General features: G+C 50.6%; 1 protein-coding gene across 2 annotated transcripts in view; it reads left to right on the plus strand.

Annotated features, from left to right (window-relative positions):
- Positions 1-25,213, plus strand: part of LOC139048853 (membrane metallo-endopeptidase-like 1) — a 42,778-nt gene continuing 17,565 nt past the window's right edge. Inside the window, exons 1-6 of one of the 2 annotated variants that reach the window (XM_070523726.1) lie at positions 1-799; positions 5,129-5,501; positions 6,556-6,763; positions 19,746-19,967; positions 22,127-22,330; positions 24,094-24,357. In XM_070523726.1, the coding sequence (XP_070379827.1) occupies positions 89-799; positions 5,129-5,501; positions 6,556-6,763; positions 19,746-19,967; positions 22,127-22,330; positions 24,094-24,357 (1,982 nt within the window). In that variant the 5' untranslated portion in view covers positions 1-88. The remainder of the gene's footprint in view (positions 800-5,128; positions 5,502-6,555; positions 6,764-19,745; positions 19,968-22,126; positions 22,331-24,093; positions 24,358-25,213) is intronic. The other variant, XM_070523727.1, reaches the window with a different exon arrangement.

The following is a 25,213-nucleotide window of genomic DNA, read 5'->3' on the forward strand; positions in this document are numbered from 1 at the left end:
TCGTTTCGTGCTCGAGGAGAACGCATCACTGCTGCGGACGCTTTTCGGGCCCCATTCTACCAAACCGCGTAGCGAAAAGGATAGAACCATGCCCCGACGTCATTCTCCCGTGGGCATTGCGGCGCAACGCGCGCCACCGGCAGCGTCAGCGACCAGCAGCCCCTCTTCCCCGACCAGTCCGGTGCGGCATCGCTGGTCAGCGGAGGTCATCCCGCCGCCTGCCACGTCACCACTGAGCAGGAGCGGCAACTCTCGCAGTCCGCAGCATCACCGCCCGTCGGGTTCCGAGACGACCAAGTCACCCCCGCCGTCCGACGTCGCACCCTCGGCAGCGACAGCAGTCACAGGCGGCGGAAACAGTGCTAGGCGTCTTCATCCTGCGAACACGCTACGTCCGCAGACGACGGAGGTCCGTACGCCCGCTACTCCGACGGGCAGGGAAAACGGTGCCCGTGTCATCCTGCCGTACCACCTACGCCGCGGGTGGGGCGGCGCGAGGACTACGGTGCCGATGAAGGCGTCGGCGATTACCAACCGGGCCTCCGCTCAGAGGTCGCGACAGCACCATTCGTCCGTGCTGCTCGACGAGAGCGAGGAGGAGAAGAACAGGGAGGGTAAACAGACCGAGCCCACCGTCGATGCCTCGCGTCGGTCGAGCCAACGAGGACATCGAGGCAGCATCCCCAGTTCCGACAAGAGCAGCAGCACTTCTACCTCCAGCTTCCACGCGGCACGCCGCAGGGCTCCTTCGGCCCATAGCGTGCTGAGCGAGGAGGTCATGGAACGGCTCCACACCCTCGTAAGCGTCCTGCCACGGTCATAGTGTGCCTTGCCTCAGGGTGATGCGGTAACCTGATTTACGTAGGCCACTTTACCTAGTCAGTTTCTAAACTCCACTTCAAGTTCCGTGCATGCAAGGTAAATTCCTGGATATTTATCGTTGAACTTTTTGGGCTTGCGGGCATCTTAAATTACGACTGACATTAATTTTCTAACTTCTAGTTTCTTTCTTTAAATGAGTATCCTACTCCACAGAAACCGAGATGAAATTCGGCAGAACCCATCTGACGATGGCTCTCGACGGTAATGGATTTAGCATTGAATGAATATAGCGAACAAGTTATTGCCACCGTCATGACGAGTTGAGTATGAGGCGCGTACTGTGCTGGCCTAAGAACACTCAACGCTACCTATCGGCGCTGACGCGGACCAGTGCAAGCGAAGGCTCAGAAACCCGTCATGCTGCAGCTGGCGGGCATGGCGGGGGGGAGTTGAGGTTTTCTGTAAGAGTCCGCCTAATGGGCTGTCCATCTCGGCCACTGCTGCTTAGATTTAGCTCTACGAGAGAGGACGAGACGAGCGGCCTTAGCCAATCAGCAGCGGCCGAAATGGACAGTTCACTAGATGTACTTTTACAGAGTACCCCCCTCGGCATCTCTCTCACGTTCTTTTCTCTGGATTCGCGGTGCCATCTAGTGGCATTGGCGAGATGTTCGCGCGTGGTCTTTGTGATATGCGCGGCGCTCCGGTCCGTGTAAACGCTGAGAACTGTACCCTCCCCGGCCGCAAATTCAGTGCACGTACTCACTGACCGTGGCATACAGGAGGTTCAATGAAAACGGGAACATACCACGCGCGCTTGCGACGCAGCTTGATGAAACGTCCCGGTTGATGTCTTTCAGGAAACTGCGTGACGTGGGCTCAGTTGCGTCAAGCATGCGATAAATTTAAAGGTCGTTATTTCTCATTGTGGGGCGGCACTATCCCAGCGACACATACCTAGTTTGCCAAGTTGAGGTCCAGGATGCTGATGAAAGAGAAGCCCAGTGACCCAACATGGCATCAAACAGGCTCACTGAAGATCAGCACAGACTGAGTGTCACATGCCAAGTGCTCCAAGTCTGCGTCGAACAGTGTTATTGAAAAGGGGTGCATACCCATTCCCGGAAATACCGTTACCCATGCCTTCGTGAGAGAGGTTCATTGAAGGGCGACAGATATGTAAACATTGATATGTATTACTCAGGGACCCATGATGGAATATTACCACTAACTAACCCACCAGTACGTCTTAAGTGGCACAAGTTCTTTCGACGGTTGCTTTTGAACCCCGTTCTCTTAGCACAACAACACAGTGCGCTTCCTATTTAACTATGGCCTACCCACGACCTAGGTAGGCATGCGAACGGTTGGAGGCACAGGTAGACAGCTCCCGGGAATTGCTTGAAATACCCTAAGATTGCAAACGCATTTGCAACCAGGCGTCACGGTTCCCCAAATATGTTACTATAACTGCTTCTCTACAACCATATGAGGTTTCATTTCCTAGGAGGTCTATGCGTCGTGTTGTCGTGACTCAGAACCTGGTGACGCAGAAGCAGAACATAGTGACAATTTGACACGAATGCTTGCTCATTCTGGCTACTTATATGATGTTACATTGGGCCTTGCGATGAGTTGAAGCGCACCAGACGACTGATCTAACCGAAGCCTTTTCCAAACCACCAACACCTCCTTATGTTCCTCTCTCACGCAACCAGGTTCCAAGGAATGAAGTCACGACACATACGCCTACTGGGAATTCCAAGTTTAAGTGGCTGTAAAAAAAAAATAACTGGCATAGTAAATCATTTGGACGCCATCAGGCTTCCACGTATTTTTTTCTATGGTATAGAGTGCGACAGCATTATTTAAATAAAAATGAAAAGTCGGAATTGTTAGCATTACACGATTCATTATTTATGCTCAAATAGTGACGTTTTATATTGAAATGCCAGTTAGTCGACTACCCCGATTTTCATCAGTCGCTCTGGCCGAGGTTTGAAATAAAGAACTCATAGGAAGTTTTGCAATTGGAGAAATTTGAAGAATGCTCTTGGGGTAACTACATGAAACCTTTTCCGACGGAAAATTCAGCACGGCTTCGAAGTGCGTCGCCGCGTCAGGTTTTTTACTGCGCGGCTGATTTCGATACCACGGTCGCCGTTCGTATATATTACACAGCTTGCACGTGGCATTGCAGAACGAGCTTCTGACAATGATGGTTTTTTTTTCCAATATGGCGCTTAGGAGGACGTCAGTACATTCGCTGCCGCTGGCAAGCAGCTTCCTTGGAAGAAGTAAATCTGATGAGGGATCCCCTTAGCACCGGAGTGTTGAAGTGTTGGAATCGCGCGAGACGCCAACGGATGCAGCTGCTCACCTTGATGGTTCCCCAAGATGGCGGCAAAGACGACTTCAGTGCTTGCAGCCTGTACGCCGTTGCAGGCATTTCGGCAGCGATAACAGTGGCCCTTCTACGTGTTTAGAAGTAGACGTGCCTGTGCCTGGCGACACAGTGCCTGAAATACGTTGGATGGTTGCTGCCCAATGTGACACTGATTTGTAAAGTACTACTGGGGCCATTGAATTAGAAGCGCAAGCGCCAGCATGAACGCAGCTTCATGCCGTGTGGTTTCTAGCATTGTTCGAGCTCTCTATAAATTTGCAACATGGTTGGTAGCTTGCGAACTAGGGCTACACATACTTGAAGCATAGCAACTCGCCCACAAGGCATGCAGTGCGCGAATGCCATCAGAGAATAGAAGATGGCTCGATCAAAGAAGAGTTGACGAGAACAATTTTGCTTAACGATGGCAAAAGGCATGAGCAATAACCATCGTTCTTGTAAAACGCGCAGTCGATTTCCTATTCTTTTCACGTGTAGTAATAGACAAACAGAGTATGGTAAAGCAAGCAACTTACAATCCCATTAGTTCCTGTCAATTATGGTAGCAACTTGGCGTTTTGATTTCCAGGTGTGTGGTGGCATGTAACTTGCACGCTGCTAACGGAACAACAAGAACCGGCTTCTTGTGTGCGCTGTCTTTCTGCGAGATGCCTCCGTACTAGTCGCCAATCCATAAAACATGGGGAATCGCATTTCACCATACTCCGAGTGGCAAGGGTTGGCCATGCGTAGGAATATTATACGCACTCGCCACACTTTCTCAAATCATTAATGTACGTCTTCTCCCGTTTCTCTCGTCGTGCCCTGTTGTTTTTTGTGCGAAATCACCAAATGGCGCATTGAGCGAATAACCAGGCGTCTGTTAACGAAACGGCACCTAAATTTCCGTTGGCGGTGACGCAACGTCAAGTGCGCCCTTCGAAAGGGCGGAGCAGGCAAAACGGAACACCTGCTGTTGCGCTAGCGGCAAAGCTGTTGCGTGAGTGGAGAGGGAATCACCGCGACGCCACGTCACCAGTGCGCCTCGACGGAGAAGATACGCAAACGTGACGACGAGATGCGAGAACGGTTGTCGTGGCGGGGCATTCGCGCACGTGCCGGTGTCACCGTCTCGCGCGCAAAGTCCGTGTTTCTCTCTCGCCCCTACTGGGTTTAGCTCGCGCGCCTACCAGCCTTGATGGCTGCTGCTGCTTCCTGTGTCACTCGTCGCGCAGGACAGGTCGGTGAGATGCGGCGTGCTTGATTTCTCAGCTGTATGATCCAGATGATTCTGGTCTACAGCCAACATGACAAATAACTGTACCAAAAGAACAAAAAAAATATACAAGACGCACCAAACTATGCGCAGTAGTCAATAACATAGCTCGGAGCAATAATCCTAAACATTACTCGCGTCGGAAAACTTGAAGCAGCGTTGAAGTGGATAGTGATGCTTTCGCTTTCAAAGCTCATGAGAAGTGCTTACATATCCTCGGATACTTTTTTTTCACGGTGGCTCACATTTTTTAATATAGAAGCTGAACTAAAATCACAGTTTTTTTTACCGCGTCCTTTTGTGTAATAGCATAAGCGCAAATGTTGCCCTGCTAGATGGCAAGCATCTTTCTGAAGGTCTGTGTTTAGCTGGTTTTCAGGATAGTGTTTATATCTTGGACATTGCTTCCTATACCAACATTTGGGGTGCTTGAAGAGCTGCCGGCTTGACTTGGAACCGAAAGTCACGAGACATTTATTACGTAGGAAGCAGCATTGTCATTCGGCTAGGGCTGTAGTTCGTGCAGTTAACGTGATTGCAGCAACCGCCAAGTCAACGTCTACGGGCGACGCCATCGTCTACTTAGGTGGCCTTCACACCGACGACTGACCGCTGTGACTGACCGTTGTCCGGCACACGCGCAGGCTGTTGAAGGCGCCGACAAAAGGGAGGACAACGCCAGGTGCCGCGACGCCCCCTGGAGGAAGTTTGCCACGTGCGCCCTCGCTGTCGTCGTTCTTGTCGTCGTCCTAGGCGCGTACCTCGCGAGCAACTGGTCGTCGAGCTCCCGGAGGCTCGGGCACGACTCGTCCTGCAACAGCGCCGGTTGCCAGCTGCTGGCGAGCAAAGTGATCGACCGCCTCGACGCGAGTGTCGACCCTTGCGACGACATCGAGGCCCACGTGTGCGGTCCTGTCACGTGGGACAGCGACCTTGTCACCGACACGACCACCGAGGTGATGCGCGTCTGGATGCAGCGAGGCGCCGTGCACCTGGAGTCCAGGAAGAGACCGGAAGGTAAACATTACTGTCCATGAAAACAACAACAAGATACCAGTCGTACGTGTGCTAAAAATCCGAGGAACGTGTAAAACGGAGGCCGCAAAGCTATAACCCGTATGCCTGGTACACTTCGGTAGCGCTATTGTGGTTTGGGTGGCTGCTGGGCGATGAATTGTTCTGTATCAAAACTTCAATATCGATGAACCGTCATGTCTGCTAACCGGTGGCATGTCAATTGTAATAACCCGTTAAAACTAAAATGCCAATGATGACTTGGCCATGTTTCACAAAGAGAGCGCCACGAACCCGAAACGCCAACCAACTGGTCTGTCTCATCTTACTGCTGTCATGCCAATTTTATTCCAAAAGAGTTATATGTAATTTAAGCTTCACACGCGCACATCGAACATCGTCGGACATTAGCCCTTTACCTGGCCAGATGAAAAAAATGCGACCTGCAGTGCGTTTATTGCTTTATTTCTTCCTAATATTGTGCAAATACGTACCAGATAAAATATGAAAGGGTTTCTTTGAAAACTTGATAAGATACAGCGGGTCGAAAATGTTGTTGACCAGCTTGTTAGAGGAAAATACATGGTCCTAAACTTATGTTTGTTACTTGTTTTGGCAAGGTGGATGTGTCTTCTTGAGATGCACCTCTATGGAGAAAAAAAGGAAATGGCTTCGTAAACGAAGGAAAGAAATTTCCCATTAGCGATGATATGACCTCTACGTCCGCTGAGACGATACTGACGACGTCTTCGAGTTTTGTCACCAAAACGGCTCCTGCTGCTCACGGTCAAAAGTGTCACATTTGCTTTTGTATAGCGCCTACAGATATTTTTGTAAGGTGAGCAATATTCTTGAGCTGCTAGTTAAATGGTTAAATTGAGCCATAGAACTCCGCCTCGTGGGATTGCGGAGAAACGTCATGTGGTATAATCCCGTACGTCGTGCTTATTACGTGTCAACCTTCTTTTTCTTGATTACGCGTGCGAAATTGTGTGTTGGTAGAGCTTCTGCAGCTAATGGAACACGTGATCAGTGCACCTCGAACCGTCTCGTGCAGCGGCGTTCTCCCTCTACCACGCGTGCATGGCTCCAGCCGAGGACAGCATCTCCGAGCTGAAGGCTTTCATGCGGGACAGGGGTCTGCTGTGGCCCACGTACGGCGGGTCCAAGCTCCACGCGCTCTACGTTCTGCTCGACCTTCTTATCAACTGGGGCGTGCCGTTCTGGTTCGAGCTGAGCCTGCGTCGGCTGCCCAACGACAGGCGGTACTTACGCCCCCTGTGAAAAACTATCGCAGCATGCTAGCGCATAGGAATATGCAGGGTGCTTTTGAAGATGCGCTTGAAGATTTTTTTTAGTCGTGTGAGAGATGGTGACATATATCCATTTCCGTTGGGAATGATTTTATAGCAGACTCGTAAGCTTGATGTGAGGTGAGGATTATTCAAGTGATTGCGAAGGAACTAACATTTTAGGAGGTTCCGCTCATGCGAAATGGCCTCGGGACCTCCTACATGTCTGTAATTATGTTGCACATCCTCGGAATAAATTGGAATTTGCGAAAAAAAAGAAACTTCCCTGATGCGAAACTTTTTTCCATTTCTGGCTCTACTACCATACTTGCCGCACCCGTAAACGCTGGCGCAAAATTGTCGTCTGGCAATATTGACACGTGTACTTATCTTTATCGGGCGACCACGTTTCGCCGCCTAACAAATGTAATCGCACAGCGAGGGACGCGCATGCATCCGAAGTTTCTGGAAAGTTATCGATGCTTCCATCCGGCTGTCTGTTGTCGCCGAACCCTGTCTTATCTGATTTCTTCGCGTGACGCGAATGGTGTAGAACTTTGTGGAAGGCACGCGGGTCCGAACGATTAGTCTGGAACATTCGACGACTGCAGTATAAAAGCCGACACGCCTGACCCGCTGATCAGATTTACGATGATCGCCGACTGTGTTCGACGCTCTCGTTGTGCTTTAAGTGTAGCCTGTTTTGTGGGCACAGGTTCGCCCAATAAAACCTAGTTTTTGCCTTTCACAGTATTGGTACTATGTTCTTTGACGTCACGACCACGTGACATCTGGTGGAGGTGCTTTTGGTTCATGTACCGGACGCCGACGACAAGCCGTGATCCAAGCCCGGAACGCAAAGACAACACCTACGTAGCCCCGGACCATCGAGCAAGCCGCCGTCTTCAACAACTGCCCCCGGAGCACGGACTTTTGCCTGAGACGACCAGGAAGATGGCCACCAAGTCCACCCCAATGGCAGCCCCAGCGTCACCCGTCGTGCTGCAGCAGCCCAGGGAGCCTCCGACGTTCCGCGGTTCAACTTTCGAGGACCCGGAAAGCTGGCTTGAGACGTACGAGAGAGTCGCTACCTTTAACAACTGGAACAGCGACGACAAACTGCGATATGTCTTCTTCGCTTTGAAAGACGCGGCCAGGACGTGGTTCGAGAACCGAGAAGCCACCTTAACGACCTGGGAACATTTCCGAAGCGGCTTCCTGCAGACATTCGCAAGCGTCGTACGCCGAGAACGAGCCCAAGCGCTATTAGAAACCCGGGTGCAGCTACCTAATGAGATGACCGCCATCTACACGGAAGAAATGAGCCGTCTCTTCCGCCACGCCGACCCTGAAATGCCCGAGGAGAAGAAAGTCCGCCTGCTGATGCGTGGTGTGAAGGAAGAACTTTTTGCAGGAATGGTACGAAACCCACCGAAGACCGTCGACGAGTTTCTTCGCGAGGCCACCAGCATCGAGAAGACACTCGAGATGCGAAACCGGCAATTCGACCGCCGCACGAACTCGACAAACTGCGCCGGAGTTCAATCACTGGCCACCGACGACCTGCGCGAGAATATCCGAGCGGTCGTGCGGGAGGAGCTACAAAAGCTGTTCCCACCATCACAGCCTCAAGTGGCTTCGATTGCCGACGCCGTGCGTGAGGAGCTCCAACAACAACTTGGAGTAGCCCCTGAATCGCCCCAGCCTGAGCCGCAAGCGATGACCTACGCCGCCGTCGCACGCCGTCAAGGTCCCCCTCCGCGACCGCGCCAGGGCCCTGTCAAGCCGCAGTTCCGTCGTCCGCCGCCGCCACCGCCAGCACGACCACCCGTCGCCCAGCGCACCTACGCTAGGAACACGGACATTTGGCGCGCTCCTGACCACCGCCCGCTCTGCTACCACTGCGGAGAAGCGGGTCACATTTACCGACGATGTCCATACCGGGAGATGGGACTGCGAGGTTTCGCCGTGAACGCTCCGCGCCCGCAGCAAGGTGAACGCCCCCGCGATATCGCCGATTACCTCGCCGCTACTCAGTGGAGCTCTCGACGACCGTCGCGTTCGCCATCACCAGGCCGCTACCTGTCGCCGCAGCGCCGACCATACACTGGCCCAGCCCGGGGCCGGTCAGCGAGCCCATATCCGGAAAACTAAAAGCAGCAACCGATGGAGGTGCGGTTGCTGTTCGTCGAACTGACGAAGATCCTCCGCCGCCGACGAAGACAACGAAGAAACTACCTCGACGACATAACGACACGCCGCCGTCCCGACGAAATCAGGAAGCCAAGACTACACCGATGAAAGACGACTTGACGACGCGACGTTCCAGCTTCAGTTCAACGCGACGCAGCCGTGATCCGACGCCAAGACCCAACTGCAACGCCAGACAAAGAACCACCGACCTCGACGTACTTCTCGACGGCCACGCAGTCACTGCCTTAGTCGACACAGGGGCCGATTACTCCGTAATGAGTGGACACATCGCCGCCCAGTTGAAGAAGGTTAAGACTGCATGGGAGGGCCCCCAAATTCGGACCGCTGGAGGACACCTCATTACGCCGACTGGAATCTGCACGGCAAGAATTACCGTTCATGACCGGACTTACCCTGCCACCTTCGTTATCCTCCAACAGTGTTCACGCGACGTCATTCTCGGCATGGACTTCCTAAACCAACATGGCGCAGTCATCGACTTGAAGTCGAAGTCGATAACCCTGTCTGAAGATCAAGCGATACCGCCGAAGAGCCCTCGTAGTCACCACGCCTTGAGTGTGCTCGAAGATCAAGTGAGCATCCCGCCTCGCTCCAGCATTGTTATTTCGGTCGGCACCGAAATACCCGCTGACGTAGAAGGTGTCATCGAAGGCGACCAACGTCTACTGCTAGACCGTGAAATTTGCGTCGCAAGAGGGATCGCTCGACTCCACGGAGGGAAAACGGAAGTGATGCTAACCAACTTCAGCCAAGAGTTCAAGCACATCAGCAAGGGCATGACAATCGCGTACATCGAGGAAATTGTGGAAACGAGCAATGCCTTAGTCCTCACAGATTCTGCCGCATCTACCCCGCCGACCATTGTCCCCGAACCAGACTTCGACGTAAATCCAAGTCTCCCCATAAGCAAGCAGCAAGAGCTCAGAAGTCTTCTCCGACGATACAAGGACTGCTTTTCGACTTCATCAAAGATTCGACAAACACCAGTTGCAAAGCATCGCATAATAACCGAAGAGTGCGCTCAACCACTCCGCCAGAGCCCTTACCGAGTTTCGACGCGAGAACGTGAAGCTATTAGGCAACAAGTCGACGAAATGCTCCGCGACGACATCATCCAGCCGTCGAAAAGCCCTTGGGCATCCCCTGTGGTCCTGGTAAAGAAAAAGGACGGAACCCTGCGTTTCTGCGTCGATTACCGTCGTCTGAACAAGATCACGAAGAAGGACGTATACCCCCTCCCACGAATAGACGACGCATTGGATCGGCTCTGCAACGCTAAATACTTCTCGTCGATGGATCTCAAGTCTGGCTACTGGCAAATAGAAGTCGACGAAAGAGATCGCGAAAAGACCGCCTTCATCACCCCAGACGGCCTCTACGAGTTCAAGGTTATGCCATTCGGACTGTGCTCGGCGCCTGCAACGTTCCAGCGCGTCATGGACACGGTTTTAGCAGGATTGAAGTGGCAGACCTGTCTCGTTTACTTGGATGACGTCGTCGTCTTCGCCGGAAATTTTGACGATCACCTTAGGCGGCTTGCAACAGTACTAGAGGCCATCAAATCATCAGGGCTAACTCTGAAGCCAGAAAAGTGCCGCTTCGCTTACGACGAGCTTCTGTTCCTAGGCCACGTCATCAGCAAATCCGGAGTACGCCCCGACCCGCAGAAAACAGCTGCCATCGCAAAGTTCCCGCAGCCCATTGACAAGAAGGCAGTGCGTAGATTCCTTGGCATGTGTGCCTACTACAGGCGCTTTGTCAAGGACTTTTCACGCATCGCTGAGCCGCTAACGCATCTAACCAAATCTGATGTCGAGTTCAAATGGCAAACGGCGCAGGCCGACGCATTTGAAGAACTAAAACGACGCATGCAGTCACCGCCGGTACTCGCACATTTCGACGAAGACGCCGATACCGAAATCCACACTGACGCCAGTAGCCTAGGCCTCGGTGCCGTCCTAGTCCAGAAGAAAGACGGGCATGAACGGGTGATATCTTATGCTAGCCGGTCGCTGTCAAAAGCGGAAGGCAATTATTCTACGACTGAAAAGGAATGCCTCGCCATCATTTGGGCTACAGCAAAATTCCGCCCATATCTATATGGCAGGCCATTCAAAGTCGTCAGCGACCATCACGCGTTGTGTTGGCTAGCTAACTTAAAGGACCCTTCAGGACGGCTGGCGAGGTGGAGCCTCAGACTGCAAGAATATGACGTCACGGTGATCTACAAGTCCGGACGAAAACACTCCGACGCCGACTGCTTATCGCGCGCCCCCATCGATCCCCCGCCGCAAGACGACGAGGACGACGATGCCTTCCTTGGGATAATAAGCGCGGAAGACTTCACTAAACAGCAACGAACCGACCCGGAGCTAAAAGGTCTCGTCGAGTATTTGGAAGGGAACACCGACGTTGTCCCTAGGGTATTTAAGCGCGCGTTGTCTTCGTTCACGCTACAAAACAACCTGCTCGTGAAGAAGAACTTCTCGCCAGTCCGCGCCAGCTACCTTCTTGTTGTACCGTCAGCGCTGCGTCCAGAAATATTGCACGCCCTACACGACGATCCAACCGCTGGGCACCTCGGATTCTCCCGGACGCTGTCGAGAATACAGGAAAGGTATTACTGGCCGCGTCTGACCGCCGACGTCGCCCGTTACGTCAAGACATGCCGAGACTGTCAACGACGCAAGACACCACCGACAAGGCCAGCAGGATTACTACAGCCGATCGAACCTCCTCGCCGACCATTCCAGCAGATTGGGATGGATTTGTTGGGGCCGTTTCCGATATCAACATCCGGGAATAAGTGGATCGTCGTGGCGACGGACTATCTCACCCGTTTTGCTGAAACTAAGGCTCTACCAAAAGGCAGCGCAGCCGAAGTGGCGAAATTTTTCGTCGAGAACATCCTGCTGCGACATGGTGCCCCAGAAGTCCTCATCACAGACAGAGGAACGGCTTTTACAGCAGAGCTCACCCAAGCCATTCTGCAGTACAGCCAGACAAGCCACAGGAGGACAACTGCCTACCATCCGCAGACGAATGGTCTCACAGAGCGCCTGAACAAGACCCTCGCCGATATGCTAGCAATGTACGTCGACGTCGAACACAAGACGTGGGACGCGGTCCTGCCGTACGTAACCTTTGCGTACAACACGGCGGTGCAAGAAACAACACAGATCACGCCGTTTAAGCTGGTTTACGGCAGGAACCCGACGACGACGCTTGACGCCATGCTGCCGCACGTAACTGACGAAGAGAATGTTGACGTTGCTAGCTATCTCCAGCGCGCCGAGGAAGCCCGACAGCTCGCCCGCCTGCGAATCAAGAGCCAGCAGAGGACCGACAGTCGACACTACAACCTCCGACGACGCTTCGTCGAGTACCAACCTGGCGACCGTGTTTGGGTCTGGACCCCGATACGCCGACGAGGACTCAGTGAGAAACTACTCCGACGCTATTTCGGACCCTACAAGGTCATCCGACGTATTGGCGCTCTGGACTATGAGGTCGTGCCAGACGGCATTTCGCATTCACAGCGGCGCCGCGCACGATCTGAAGTGGTCCACGTGGTGCGCCTTAAACCCTTTTACGGACGCTGACAAACTTCGCATTTTTTTTGTTCTTTTCTTTGCTACGAGTGCTTTTGTTTATTACCTTCGTTTGTTTGTAGCATCGGGTCGATGCTTTTTAAGAGGGGGGTATTGACACGTGTACTTATCTTTATCGGGCGACCACGTTTCGCCGCCTAACAAATGTAATCGCACAGCGAGGGACGCGCATGCATCCGAAGTTTCTGGAAAGTTATCGATGCTTCCATCCGGCTGTCTGTTGTCGCCGAACCCTGTCTTATCTGATTTCTTCGCGTGACGCGAATGGTGTAGAACTTTGTGGAAGGCACGCGGGTCCGAACGATTAGTCTGGAACATTCGACGACTGCAGTATAAAAGCCGACACGCCTGACCCGCTGATCAGATTTACGATGATCGCCGACTGTGTTCGACGCTCTCGTTGTGCTTTAAGTGTAGCCTGTTTTGTGGGCACAGGTTCGCCCAATAAAACCTAGTTTTTGCCTTTCACAGTATTGGTACTATGTTCTTTGACGTCACGACCACGTGACAATATCTTAGATGAAGCCCCATGCCACAGCCAACTGCACTCCTCCACCTCATCGCGACGCGTGAGTGTGTCGTCCTCTAGCGGCAGTTTCGTAATCGCGACATTGCACGAGGCGACGGTTGTCGGTCTGCGAAAGGTAACGGTTTCGTGAGGGTTGGTGCCGATCGCTGCATTTTACCAGCAGCTCCCTGTAAAATAGTTGTCGTTGTTTTATGTTCTTGATCAATGCACTATCGAAGAAAAAGCGATACCAAAGGCAACGCATAAAACACGAGTGGCAGTGGATCTTTAGCATAGCGATCATTTCTTGCTTCAACTGGTGCAACGGAAAGGCTTGGGGCGAGATAACAAGCACCTTTAGTCAATGATTTCCGTATGACCTCCCCTTTCCAAGGAATCATAGGCTTTAGCCGCGTCGGCAGCCTTTGCTACCAGCCGACACTGGCCTGTGAAGCTGCAGCTGGCTAGGGCTCTTTCCCAAAGCTCAGGTGTGCAGAACGTATTGGGTGTGCTAAAAGGTGATTCTACACAGCCACCTACCACGCGGAAAAGGCACCCTGGGTACCACCAAAATGACGAAGTGGAGAGGACATGCGGCCGCTAACGGCATAGTTTCTAGATGGGTGGGGAAAGGTATTTGCTCAAAGTGCTCTGAGAATGGGTTCCGGACCTCTGGTTAGCTTTTTATACGGAGTTCGTAATTTCCTGCTTTGCAGGTGTATGCTTGTTTCCACATGAGGGATGAGGCGCACTGGTACTTGCAAATAGTAGGGCAAGGTGCATGAATCACACCTTTGCTGCACGACCACGCTTGTTAGTCAGGGGCAATAGAAAAAATGCGCCCAAAGTTTTATTTCAATCTTCTTGGCTTTTTAACGTAACAAAAGCAGTGTTTATGCATCTCGCAGGTGGCCAGTGCCTTTTATCATATGCTTCTCCAGAAATTAAGCGAAACTTAAGAATGTTTCATTGATTTAGATTGTGAAATATTTATTTATTTGTCAACCTTTTGTGTATTTCGTCTAGCATAGTGTTTTATTTTTTAATATGTAAATTGGGGGGGGGGGGCTGATCCTGGAGATCCGCATATCGATCCATATCCATATCCATATCGACAGGTATATGCCAATCCGAGCAACTCCTGCATCAAAGATAGTGAAGCTGCATGAGTGGGTTCCCTAACTCTTTGGAAATTCTATAGTCCGTGACACCATTTAACGCTACAGTGCTAAGGGCCGCCCGTGTCGCCTATAATTTGGCGACGGCGTCAGGCGTCCGAAAATAATTTCGGGCCAAATTCCGAAGCACTCATGCCCAACCACTCTTCCACCCCAAAGGTTGCTCATAGGTTGTCCTTCATTCTTTTCAAAGATTTTCCTAGGAATTTCGAGAATGGCAGCCCACAAGCAAGTGTTATGAATAATAAAAAACAGCGCACGTATTTAATGTTGTGTCTTCTCAGTGCGCGCGTAACACCGTGCTTGCTAATTTAATTAGAAAAGAAAGTTATCTGCAGTTTACGCGGCCAATAATGCTAATATTCTCAACAATTAATAGAGATGTTTAATAAACTACTATCGCAATCAAACTGTCACGTTTTTTGTTTTCATGCCGTCCCGAGTACGAAGACTGGAGGTGACACAGAAAGAACAAGACCACGCGCTGACAACTGAACCTGCTTTCTTGTCATTTGTTAGCTATGTCGGAACATTTACAGCAGATAGTTGACAAGCTTTCTTTCTTTCTCCCTGGATTTTCATTGCGAAATAAAGGCTGCTATGTTTCATATCGATGAGATTTTCGCGAGCTGTGAAGTGCCTTTGGCTTTAAGTCGGCGTTTTTTTATTCTATCAATAACGCGTCATCTGCTAGTCAGCGCGATGTCTTGTCGTTTCTGCGTCCTCTTATAATCTTCGCTCTTTTCGCTGCGGATATGGTGACGGAACGTCAAAGTAACCGAATTTCGCGTTACGCTATAAAAGTTAACTTCTTATCCCAAGCAGCTTTTTTTTTTGTTACTGAGTCTTTTTACTGTACTTCGACAGTAAAAGTCGCCGCCTAGTCCCTGCCTAGCGGGAATTCGATGTCATTGGGGTTCGTCGAAGGGCCCTGGAGAACATACGTCAAACAAACACAACAACACAGCGCTGCACCACGCGTAAGCGCAGGCTCTTCACCCCTGACTCGCCAGGCTATTAGTGAGTCAAAATGACTCAGTAATGACTCAGTACTGAGTTTTTTTTTACTGATAGCGCTTGGAGCTTTCTCCAAGCGCTATCTGTTCACTATGTGGTCGTTTTCGTGGACGTGCTTCAATAACATCATTTGACGCAGACTTGGGCCACTGTGTAATCAGGGCTGTTCCCGTGAGTTTGTGCCACTTCTTGTCTGACGCTCTTCGACGAACCCCTATGACATCGAATTCCCGCTAGGCAGGGACTAGGCAGCGAGTGGGGTCGTTGCCATTTCCCCCGCCTCACTCAGTTGGGATCATCGCGTAAATCGCTCATCGAGTACGTGTGAGTTGCTGGTGACCGGGAAAGCGCGGCAGAAAGAGAAGATGCATCCACCTACTGCTCGCTGTGCTCAAACGGAGTCCACTCGCTAGCCATTCGGTCTGCGGCTTCAATGCAAAGCGGGTGCATGTTCCACGTTGCGGGAGCGTCTTGCAGTTCTACCGAGGGACCATGTGCTGTCAGCGCAACACAGGGTCCGTGACTCTCTAGGTTACTCATCCCGAAGGCAGTGCAGCCTAAAAACTTGGTCCTTTCGCTTAGAGAGCGGAGTCTCGAAATGGGGCAAGTTCCAAAGGGTACTGAATATGTGTTCGCTGGGTCTGTGACGCTTTACAATGGACCCCTTGCACGCCACCTTGGGTCACTTGGAATCAACAACAACAGCTAAAACGAATACCATGCGCTGCACTCCGCGTCGGTTCACAATACGTCGCAAAATCACTAAACTTGCGCTGCCAAACAGTCAACCGTGTCAAAAGCAACCGTTGTAGGGGTTGAAGGACGGACTTCGGGATGAAAACAAAACTTGGGAGGGTTTATTTTACATTATATACAGAGAGGTGAGCGTCAAGTAACAGTCGTACAGTCATTACGGGCCGGCAGCAACTCGGACGCTGCGGCCCGCGGCAAGAAGTTCGAGAGAGGTCAATCGGGGAATCAGGGAATGCTCTGGTCTCTCTCGAATGCTTCTGTTAAACCCTTCGAGGACTCGAAGTCGCGTCATGTTTGGCCAATGGGAGAGTCCGCTCAGATGACGCCATTTTCAGCCAATGGTAGGCGCCCGTGCGATGGTGTCATACCAGGCGAAGAGAGTCAGCGCTTGGTCCTCCTCACTTGATCACTTGATCTCCTTGCGATCTTGCCTCGCAGACTTGCAATGCGCTTCTTCCAAGGAGGAGAAGGAGGGGCGCTCATGCTCCATTGTCCGAGGGCTCACCTGCTCCCGGTGCTACGGCCCCTCAGCGGTAGCAATAGCCTTCTTCAAAGGCGATAAGAGGGACGATTGGGCTCCATTGTCCGAGGGCTCCTCCAGTCCCGGCGGTACGGCTCCGCTGTGGTAGCAAATGCCTTCTTCAAATGCTACCGGTGCGACGCTGTCAGGCCTTCTCGGTACGTCACAGCCGTCACGGCGTATTACCACCGTCTTGGTTTGGCACCCACTTTACTTCCAACAATGCCGTGCTATCCCCTCGCTTTCTGGAAGAGTCAAGCAGAGAATAGCTACCGGCGGCTTACTAACTTGTTTGCACGTGAACTTGTTTGCTCGGGCGCTCCTCTGGAATGTGCTTTCCTGCTTCTGCATTCCTCAATTAGCTGTGCTGCGATTCGATGTGGTCTGGGGAACTCGAAGTAGCCTCAGGAAACGGCGCCATATCTAACAGCTCGTCCTCGCCCCGGTTGTTCTGAATGGCCGGTGAACTCAATTCGCCGGCCATAAGGAACGCTGAAAGAAGCTGCAGGGTACTGGGGTCGAGCCTTGTTTGACGAACTTCGGGATCCTGGGCCCTGGAGAACATACGTCAAACAAACACAACAACACAGCGCTGCACCACGCGTAAGCGCAGGCTCTTCACCCCTGACTCGCCAGGCTATTACTGAGTCAAAATGAACCCTGATCTTTTATTTCCCCAATTTAGACAAAACAGTTCCAACCACCCTTCCAAACAGCTATCCATTCCTCCTCGAATGCCGACAAGACCAGAGTACTATTGTTGTTGCAAAACAAAAGGTCGTTGACGTTGCAAACAACAAATGAAAACAGCCGGACATAATTTAAGTGGCCTAACTACACGAACAACATGTTTCCAATCTATCGCAGTGGCGTACTTATCGCACGTATTGATGCCACTGAACAATCTGGTCAACCTCACAAGTACGTAATCACAAGCGCACTAGCCTTGTGGTCACTAAACAGAACGCGTACTTGCGTTGTAGGCAAACGTTTCATTTACTCTTACTCACGTTTCTTCCCTGAAAGTCCTAAAGGACACGTGACTTAAACGAACAATTAAACTTGCGGGGCTTACACACTCCGCAGAACCCTTCAAATAATGCGTGTTTTAATAACTCGTTCCACGCATACTTATCAGAGAAGTCAGAATACGGCTGCCCTCAACACACACGAGCAACCCAGTCATAAATTGCTTCCTTCCGTCCACACAGGACATGCGCTAATGGAACTAAGAACGCCTCTCAGTGCAAATCATGCACTCACTGAAAACTACGCGCTTAACCTTCGACAACAAGAAAACACATAAAAAAGCAGGTTAAATAACTCACACGCGCGTTACAATAGGCCTCTCAACGATAACCTTGACTTTCAGGTTACTCACGCACACACACAAAAAAAAGCCTATCTACTTATTAATGAGCATCTCGCGAGACTACAGGTTTACTTAAAACGCATCTTTGAAATCTCGAGCTTCTCGAACGAAAACGCAAACAAAGCTCATACGTTTACATATTGAAAGAAATCCTAGTCTCAAATCGCGAAAACTTTCGGATGCTCAAAAATAAAAAACAGCACACTTCTTTTCTACGGAAGGGCTCTTGGCCTCCCTTTCCAAACGCTTACGTCTGACTCATACTTTGAGTCGAACCCGGGGTGGTCACGGGTTCAAAGCTACTCTGGCTACGGAGGAACAACAAAAGGGCTGACTCACTATCAGCTCCTTCAAGACGTCACAGTCCCCTGCCAATTTGCGTCCTCGCGCGCCGCTTTCCTCACAAACTCGATTGACCGCGTCGCTACTCACCAGCTGGCCTCGTCCTGCCACCTTGCGTTTCTTCGAACTGCACGCTGAGCTTTGAAAAGAACTACGGAACGACGAGGGGTTTAACTGTCCCGTGCCCTTTGTCCGCGTCCGTGCAGAACATGCTTCGCGGTCCCCTTTTGACCGGTGGCTGGAACGTTTTCGATGCGTCAACATCGTCCGTGACGACCGCACCTTCTTCCTCGCGCCCTGCCGTTTTGGGTTTCTCGCCATCTTTGGCTGCGCTACATTAGTTAACGACTTTCGGACTTTACCGCGCTTCTTTTTACGGCGCTTTCTCTTTGCACTCGCTTTCATGTCGCCTCGTGCCTCGTGCTGGGCGGTACACATTTCGTCGGTCCGGATCGGTCTCTTACCCGCACAGTCTGAGTGATTTACATTTAAATCTACTCTCACTTTTCCTCGACTGGCGGACAGCCCAACCGACTCTGGCACAATGCAGCAGGCTTTACTCGAGTTAGACAACTCGCACTCTTGCGAACTGCCCTCTACTACATTGCCCAGCTCATGCTGTGCATCGGCACACAGCCCGTCGGTATCGATCGCTGTCTCACGCGCACAGTCCGAATGATTAACTGAATCATCCCTATCTAGGCTATCTAGACTGGCAGAGAGCCGCACCGATCCCTGAACAATGCAGTAGTATTCTCTTGAGCTACGCAGCTCGCAATCGTGAGAATTACCCTCAACTGCACCGCTCAGCTCGCACTTCACGTCTGCACGCACATCTGGCTCTACATGGATGCTCGCGTCCCTCGGGTCAGCAGTACCCTTTTCTTCGCTAGCAACCTCGCTAACATTACCAGCGACGCACACACGCGGTAACTGTGCCAATTTGTTCGGAGCTGGCCTAGCTGTCTCCACAGTCATCTGTTGGCACAGCACCTCGTCGCTCTCCTTGCGGCCTTTAACGGCCTCTGTTGCCACTAAGGCATCGTTAGCAGCTAGCCTTTTCCCTGCACTTATGAATCTGCAGCCAATCTCACATGCACTACTCTTTTCGTCGGCTTTTGGCGAAAATCTGCTAGATGCTTCCTCATTCTTTCGCTCTGTACTACCTGCAGAATTCTCAGACAGCCGTTGTCTCTGCCAATAACTGATCACAATACTGTATCGCTTTGATCAGTGCTGCCTTCTCTCTCTCATACTTTTGCTCACGCTCAAGCTTACGTTCCTGATACTCACATTCACGTTCCTTCTCACGTTCGTGACGCTCACACCTAAGAGTAAGTTCTTGAAGCTCATGCTTCCGTTCATTCTCGCGTTCTTCACGCTTACGCTCACTCTTAAGTATCGCTCTCTCACGCTCTTTGGCGCCACCCGGCGTTGCAGGTACAGCATGTACATCAACCGCGTGCAGATGAACAAGTGGCGCCGCCAGCAGCAGGTGTCAGACGACCTGGGTCGCCTGAAGGAGTACGCCGACCTGTTCTACGACCTGTACGGCGCCAGCAAGGAGGACCGCTCTCACGCCGACACGATGCTGCAGCACGAGAAGGAAATGCACCGCATCATCGAGCCGCCGGGTGTCGAGTACGCCACACCGCCGAGCTAGTACATTTACTCGCATTTACCCTATAGGCGCTCACAGGCGTTACTTAGGAAGAGGCAGGGAAGTGCAGGTCACGAGTGCAAAGCAATCGAGGCACGAGAATTAGAAGTACAAGACAAGGGGCAAGGAACGAGTTTGTAAGTAGTATAAGGCATTAGATGTTACAAGCGACAAAGTTGAATACGTGCAACACAGGACTGGTTTGCCGAGCGAGTTCTTAATGCATCACGAATCATTGCCCTGCACTCTGGCTTGCGCTCTTAGTGTTAATCCGGCCGACGAAATGCTGCAGAAAGTGTTCGCTGCCGTTGAGCGAGATTTGTTCATACTAGCCTGTGCGCGTATGACAGCACGCTTAATAATTTAATTAGCAAGCGATTCTTCACTGCTATTCCAGTGCCCGATAAAACAATGTGCCTTACTTTGCGTGATTAAATATTGCGTTGTCGCTATCAATGCTAAGCCTGTCAAGCGAAGCTGCTACTTTTTTCATGAAAGATTAGTTACAACTGTATTTACAGAAGTATATACAATGTCTTTATTCTGTAAATATATGCCACTGTACTTGTTGTTTATTATTACATTTAATTTGTGATCACCCCCTCTTTCTTGCCATGTCGCCCTGATGGCATTTTTTAAAGTACGTCACAGGGATGCAGCAAATAGAGTCCACGAGATGGCCGCTCTTAACTAGTATAGCTGCCTTCCACGCAGAACTTCTACATTACTTACATTGATCGGTTTGTTGAAGAACTAAACAACGTCCAATTAAATACAAATGTATACATACGTATCAAAGATGTACGCAAGTTCTGTCGTGGACCTGAGGCATTTGATGCACTCGATGTTGCACAAAACTGTACATAACGTTGGCGTTATTTTGTATGTTGACGTGGACAGCGTGAAACAGACGACGAAAGGAAGCAAAAGAAGCAAAGTGAATAGCTTCAATTTTTCTTAGAAACTTAGCAGTACGTGGCCTCCAAACGCTAGGAAGGTGGGAAGACAACGCATGTGAAGCGCCGAGCCATATCGGCGGGTCAACCTTTGCACCTTGGCCAAATTACCTCCAAAGCCTGACAAGTGGGCCGCGAATACGCTCAGCAGCGCCAAAAGCCTTGCATAACCAAATATGTACTAAAGGCAAAAAACCGCGAAGACGCGCACTCACCTGCAAACGCCCACCGCCCCTCGCGCGCGTGTCAACCAATTACGGCACTGTGACGTCCCCGTCACGCCACCTGCGTGCACTTGATCACGTGACATACAACATCGGGCGTGCAGGGGAACGGCGCGCATCAAGCCAACGCCCTTATCGGCTCATCCTCACACGTTACTCTGCGCGCCCACAGTGCATGGCGCCCGGGCAGCCATCTTGTTTCATACGAAACGTCTCGGCCACGCCGACGACTTCAATTCGCCTGGATTTCCCATGGAATCGCCATCCCAATAAAGAAGTCGCACTTTCGCCCGAAAGGCGAAGCATCGATTGCGATAGCAAATTAGCGGATAGCTAGTTATACGATGTGAGGACAGTAGTTTTATTTGCCGTATAAACTTGCAATCATGCGCATAATAACTAAATTAACAAGCCAGGTGCCACGCGCGCAAAGGCAAACAAGAGCACGTCTCACTCGATAACCGCGGAAATTCGCTGTCATACCACTGGGGCGAGGAAGCGCGGTAGCAGTAGCGTGTGAATGGACTTTTGTGCGGCCTCTCGCATCAACGAGAATTAAGCGGCAGAAACACAGCGCGCGGCGGACTCTGACCCCGTCACAAATAGCTTTCACGATAAGCGGCCAGTTATAGAACACGCACCCCCCAACCTTCCCCCTTCCCCTCCGCCCGAGCCCTGCACGCGGTTACAGACGGCGCGCTTCCTCCCCGCTTCCCTCCCTTACGTGGGTGGCATGGAGCCGCGGTCGTGTGCTCACCCTCGCAAGATTTCACCCGTACATACAGCATACAGCATACAGCCCGTACATACAGCATGTGGCACCCTTTGACGATATTATCGCCCTGCGACTTTATACAGAACCTCACGTCGACGGCGGCGACGACAGCGGAAATGCACCTGGAGTGTCCATATAGTTGCTATGGCAATAAAAAGCCTTTTATTTAATTTACCTTCAATAATAATACTTTTTATATGGCGCAGTCACAGGATCGAACGGGGTACCCTGACGGAGTTGCGGGTGCAAATGAGCGCGGCAGATTCATTTACGCCCAACATCTCGAGCCACACCTGGCTGCGATTCCTGAACCACCTCCTGCGGCCTCACAAGTTCGTGGCTGAAGACTACATCCTGATCGATGACATTGGCCTGAGTCAAACGATAAACGAAATCTTCAAACACTTCAGGTTTGTAAGGGCCGAGCGATATACGTGCTTTAGCAGTAGGCCGCTGAGGCCAGCTTTTTAAGCACGTGTTAACGCTCTAATGGCTATCGTTTCATATACAAGGTGTTTCAGCGGACGCTTGAAATTTTTTTTATAAATTCTCTGTTGCAGTTCGCACAAGTCCAGGCCATGAGCTGGTCTTCTCTAAACGGCAGGCATTACTTTCACAAAAAATTCCATGTCAAATGGACTAACTAAGAAAAATGCCTAATTAAGGTTTTAAAATAACAATTTCTAGGCATATATGCCAGTCTAAAAAATTCTATCGGGTGAGACTGCAATGCATATCCACTTGAAAGCAATTGTGTAACTGACACCTATTGCGAGGTAGGTGCCGTGGTACTTCAGGTACCAATGCGCTATCATTCCGCTTACTTTTTTGACAAAATGTCATTTTATGCATTGAAGCACAAAAGTAACTGAAACACCATTGCATTTCTCCGCGAAGTTCGGGAATGAATATCTTGGAACTCGTGTCATTCTGAGAATTCGTTTCAAATAGATTCGCCTGGCGAACTCCCCTCCTAGAATTGTTAAATTGCAGTACGTGTCATAAAGTAATTCGTAAAAAACTTCATTACTATATTTATTTAGCCGAGTATATATTCAATATTTTGCTTAATATTCACATTCTCGAGTAAACAAGCTCATGGACTAGAACTGCGCTGTTTGTCACCGGATAGTCTTCAAAATTGTTCAATGTGTTCGGTGAAACAGACTAATTTTTGATACGCTGCTGAGTTTTGAGTGATATGATACATACTTCAAGACTCATTGACTAGAAAATTATTGTACGGATTAGGCTACGAACATATTATTGTTTCTTCTACGAATGTGCTCTGCGCTGCCGGAAATAAAGGTGAAGAAGTACTCAGTTTCCTTTACGTGAAAAGGGTTAAGCAATGTAGCCTTCCTGGAGGCCTGATAAATAATTTTTGAAGTTGTAAAGGTTCTACCTCACACTTCTCGGACGACAAGTATCAGCAAGTGGAAGATGACAGCATATGTCGAGCTTTAGTTCTGCATATGTGGTAATTTTCCTTCATGCTCAAGCTTGTCTGGAAGTGCCGGGCATTGCGTCATCGGCGTTATCGTGACCCCACGATGCACGACGAAACTTGCTGAGTGTCTGAATAAAGGTAGACGTTGCGTATTGCCTGTGAGGCAGATACCAGTTTCGTAACTTTAGATCTGAATAGTTCTTCACCGCCACTACACCTCGCAATAAGTCTGTTCCCCCCAAAAATATTTAATTGAAGATAAAGAGAGCAAAGTAAAGAAAATTTGTGCATTCGCTTCTGGAAGTGCTTCCGTGGGGCAGTTGCTCCAACTGCAAAAACCGAAAGAGCGTCTGTATTCTGATGTCATGGAATATCCATATCCTGGACAGCGAAATTGAGTTGGTTAAAAGAAGTAAATCATTTAGGACCCTCTGATGCTACTGTACACATTTGATACGCAGTTTACATGCTGGGAGTAGAACACGCCTCCCCGCCCCCGCTCGATACCCTTCACCTGGAACCTTGCGCACGATGGAAGATGGCGCGCTTCCTCCCCGCTTTCCTCCGCAGTGCGCGCGCGACATTGAGTCACGATTGCCACTCGCCCTCGCACGCTTTCACTCGCACATGCTGCATATGAAACGTCACGGCGACGGCGGACGTGCACACGGTGTGTTCATATAATTGCTATCGCATTAATAAAACATGAAGGTATCCTCGCAGCAACCAGGACCTACTGTACACACTGGGCTGGTGGTTCGTGCAACAGTTCTCGGTGATTGCCTCGCTGGATGGCGGTGTTGCTTCCTACGGTAGCGCAGCCATGGCGTTGGCCAACCGACCCAGTGACTGCTATGCCCTCGCCGAGAGCCGCTTCCGGCGGCAGCTCTTCCTGGAGAGGGCGCATGCATCGCTTGGCACTGCAGGCATGCGGCAGGTCGGGCGCCTTCTGAGTAACATTCGCGCCACCACGATAAGACTTTTGAGGTACGCGCTAATGCAACATCAATGCAAACAACTGGAATTCCTCGTTTAGATTTGCGGTACATTTTGAGGGTTCGATAGCATAGCGTTGTGGAGTTATTATTCGCTGTTGTGTAAACGTTCGGGCGTGACTTTCTAGACCATAAATGCTACAATGTCTGCGCTTCCTACGACTTCTCGTTAGCTATTTGGACACCGACTGACGTTTTCGATCGTATTCAGTTTCAATATGAATTGAAGATGCCAGGACAAGTCTGCATTGCCCAGTAATAAGCCGAGTGCAAGGTGTTGCGCTGCTCATAGCGAAAAAAGTAAGCAAATTTTAGTCAAATGTTCGCCACAAGCCATTCGTCGTCTCCTAAATTTTCACTACGTACGTATCACACCTTTTGGTCTTGTCGCTCGTCCTAATTCATGTGAGTTCTCCAGCGATCTCCTCTTACACGAGCAATAGAAGTGACGTCTACAACAAGAAATGCATTACTCTTATTTACTTTACTTGCTCGTGTCAGAACCCAGCTACACACACGAATAAGGCTCATGAGCTGCGCTGTCCTTGTTTGTGTTCTTCCTCCCTTGAATGTTAAGTACATCCGCACTACTTTAAAAGTGTATAATTTTTACCTTTTCTAAATGCTTTTCGTGCAATTAAGCTCGAATTAGTTTCCTGCCCCGTTTATCTTCCGTCTTCGGAAGTCGTAATTTGTGTTGAGTAACCACAGGAGTTTTCACAAGCTCAGTGTTGGTGTTAATTACACGGAGTATTATTTGCGCTCGATAGTTTTATACGAATAGGGCAGCCACCTTTCCTACTATCAATAGCGGGCGGATGCTGTTGTAGGCAAAAAATAAAATACGA

The sequence above is a fragment of the Dermacentor albipictus genome, chromosome 8, assembly GCF_038994185.2.
Source record: "Dermacentor albipictus isolate Rhodes 1998 colony chromosome 8, USDA_Dalb.pri_finalv2, whole genome shotgun sequence".
NCBI classification, from domain to species: Eukaryota; Metazoa; Arthropoda; class Arachnida; order Ixodida; family Ixodidae; genus Dermacentor; species Dermacentor albipictus.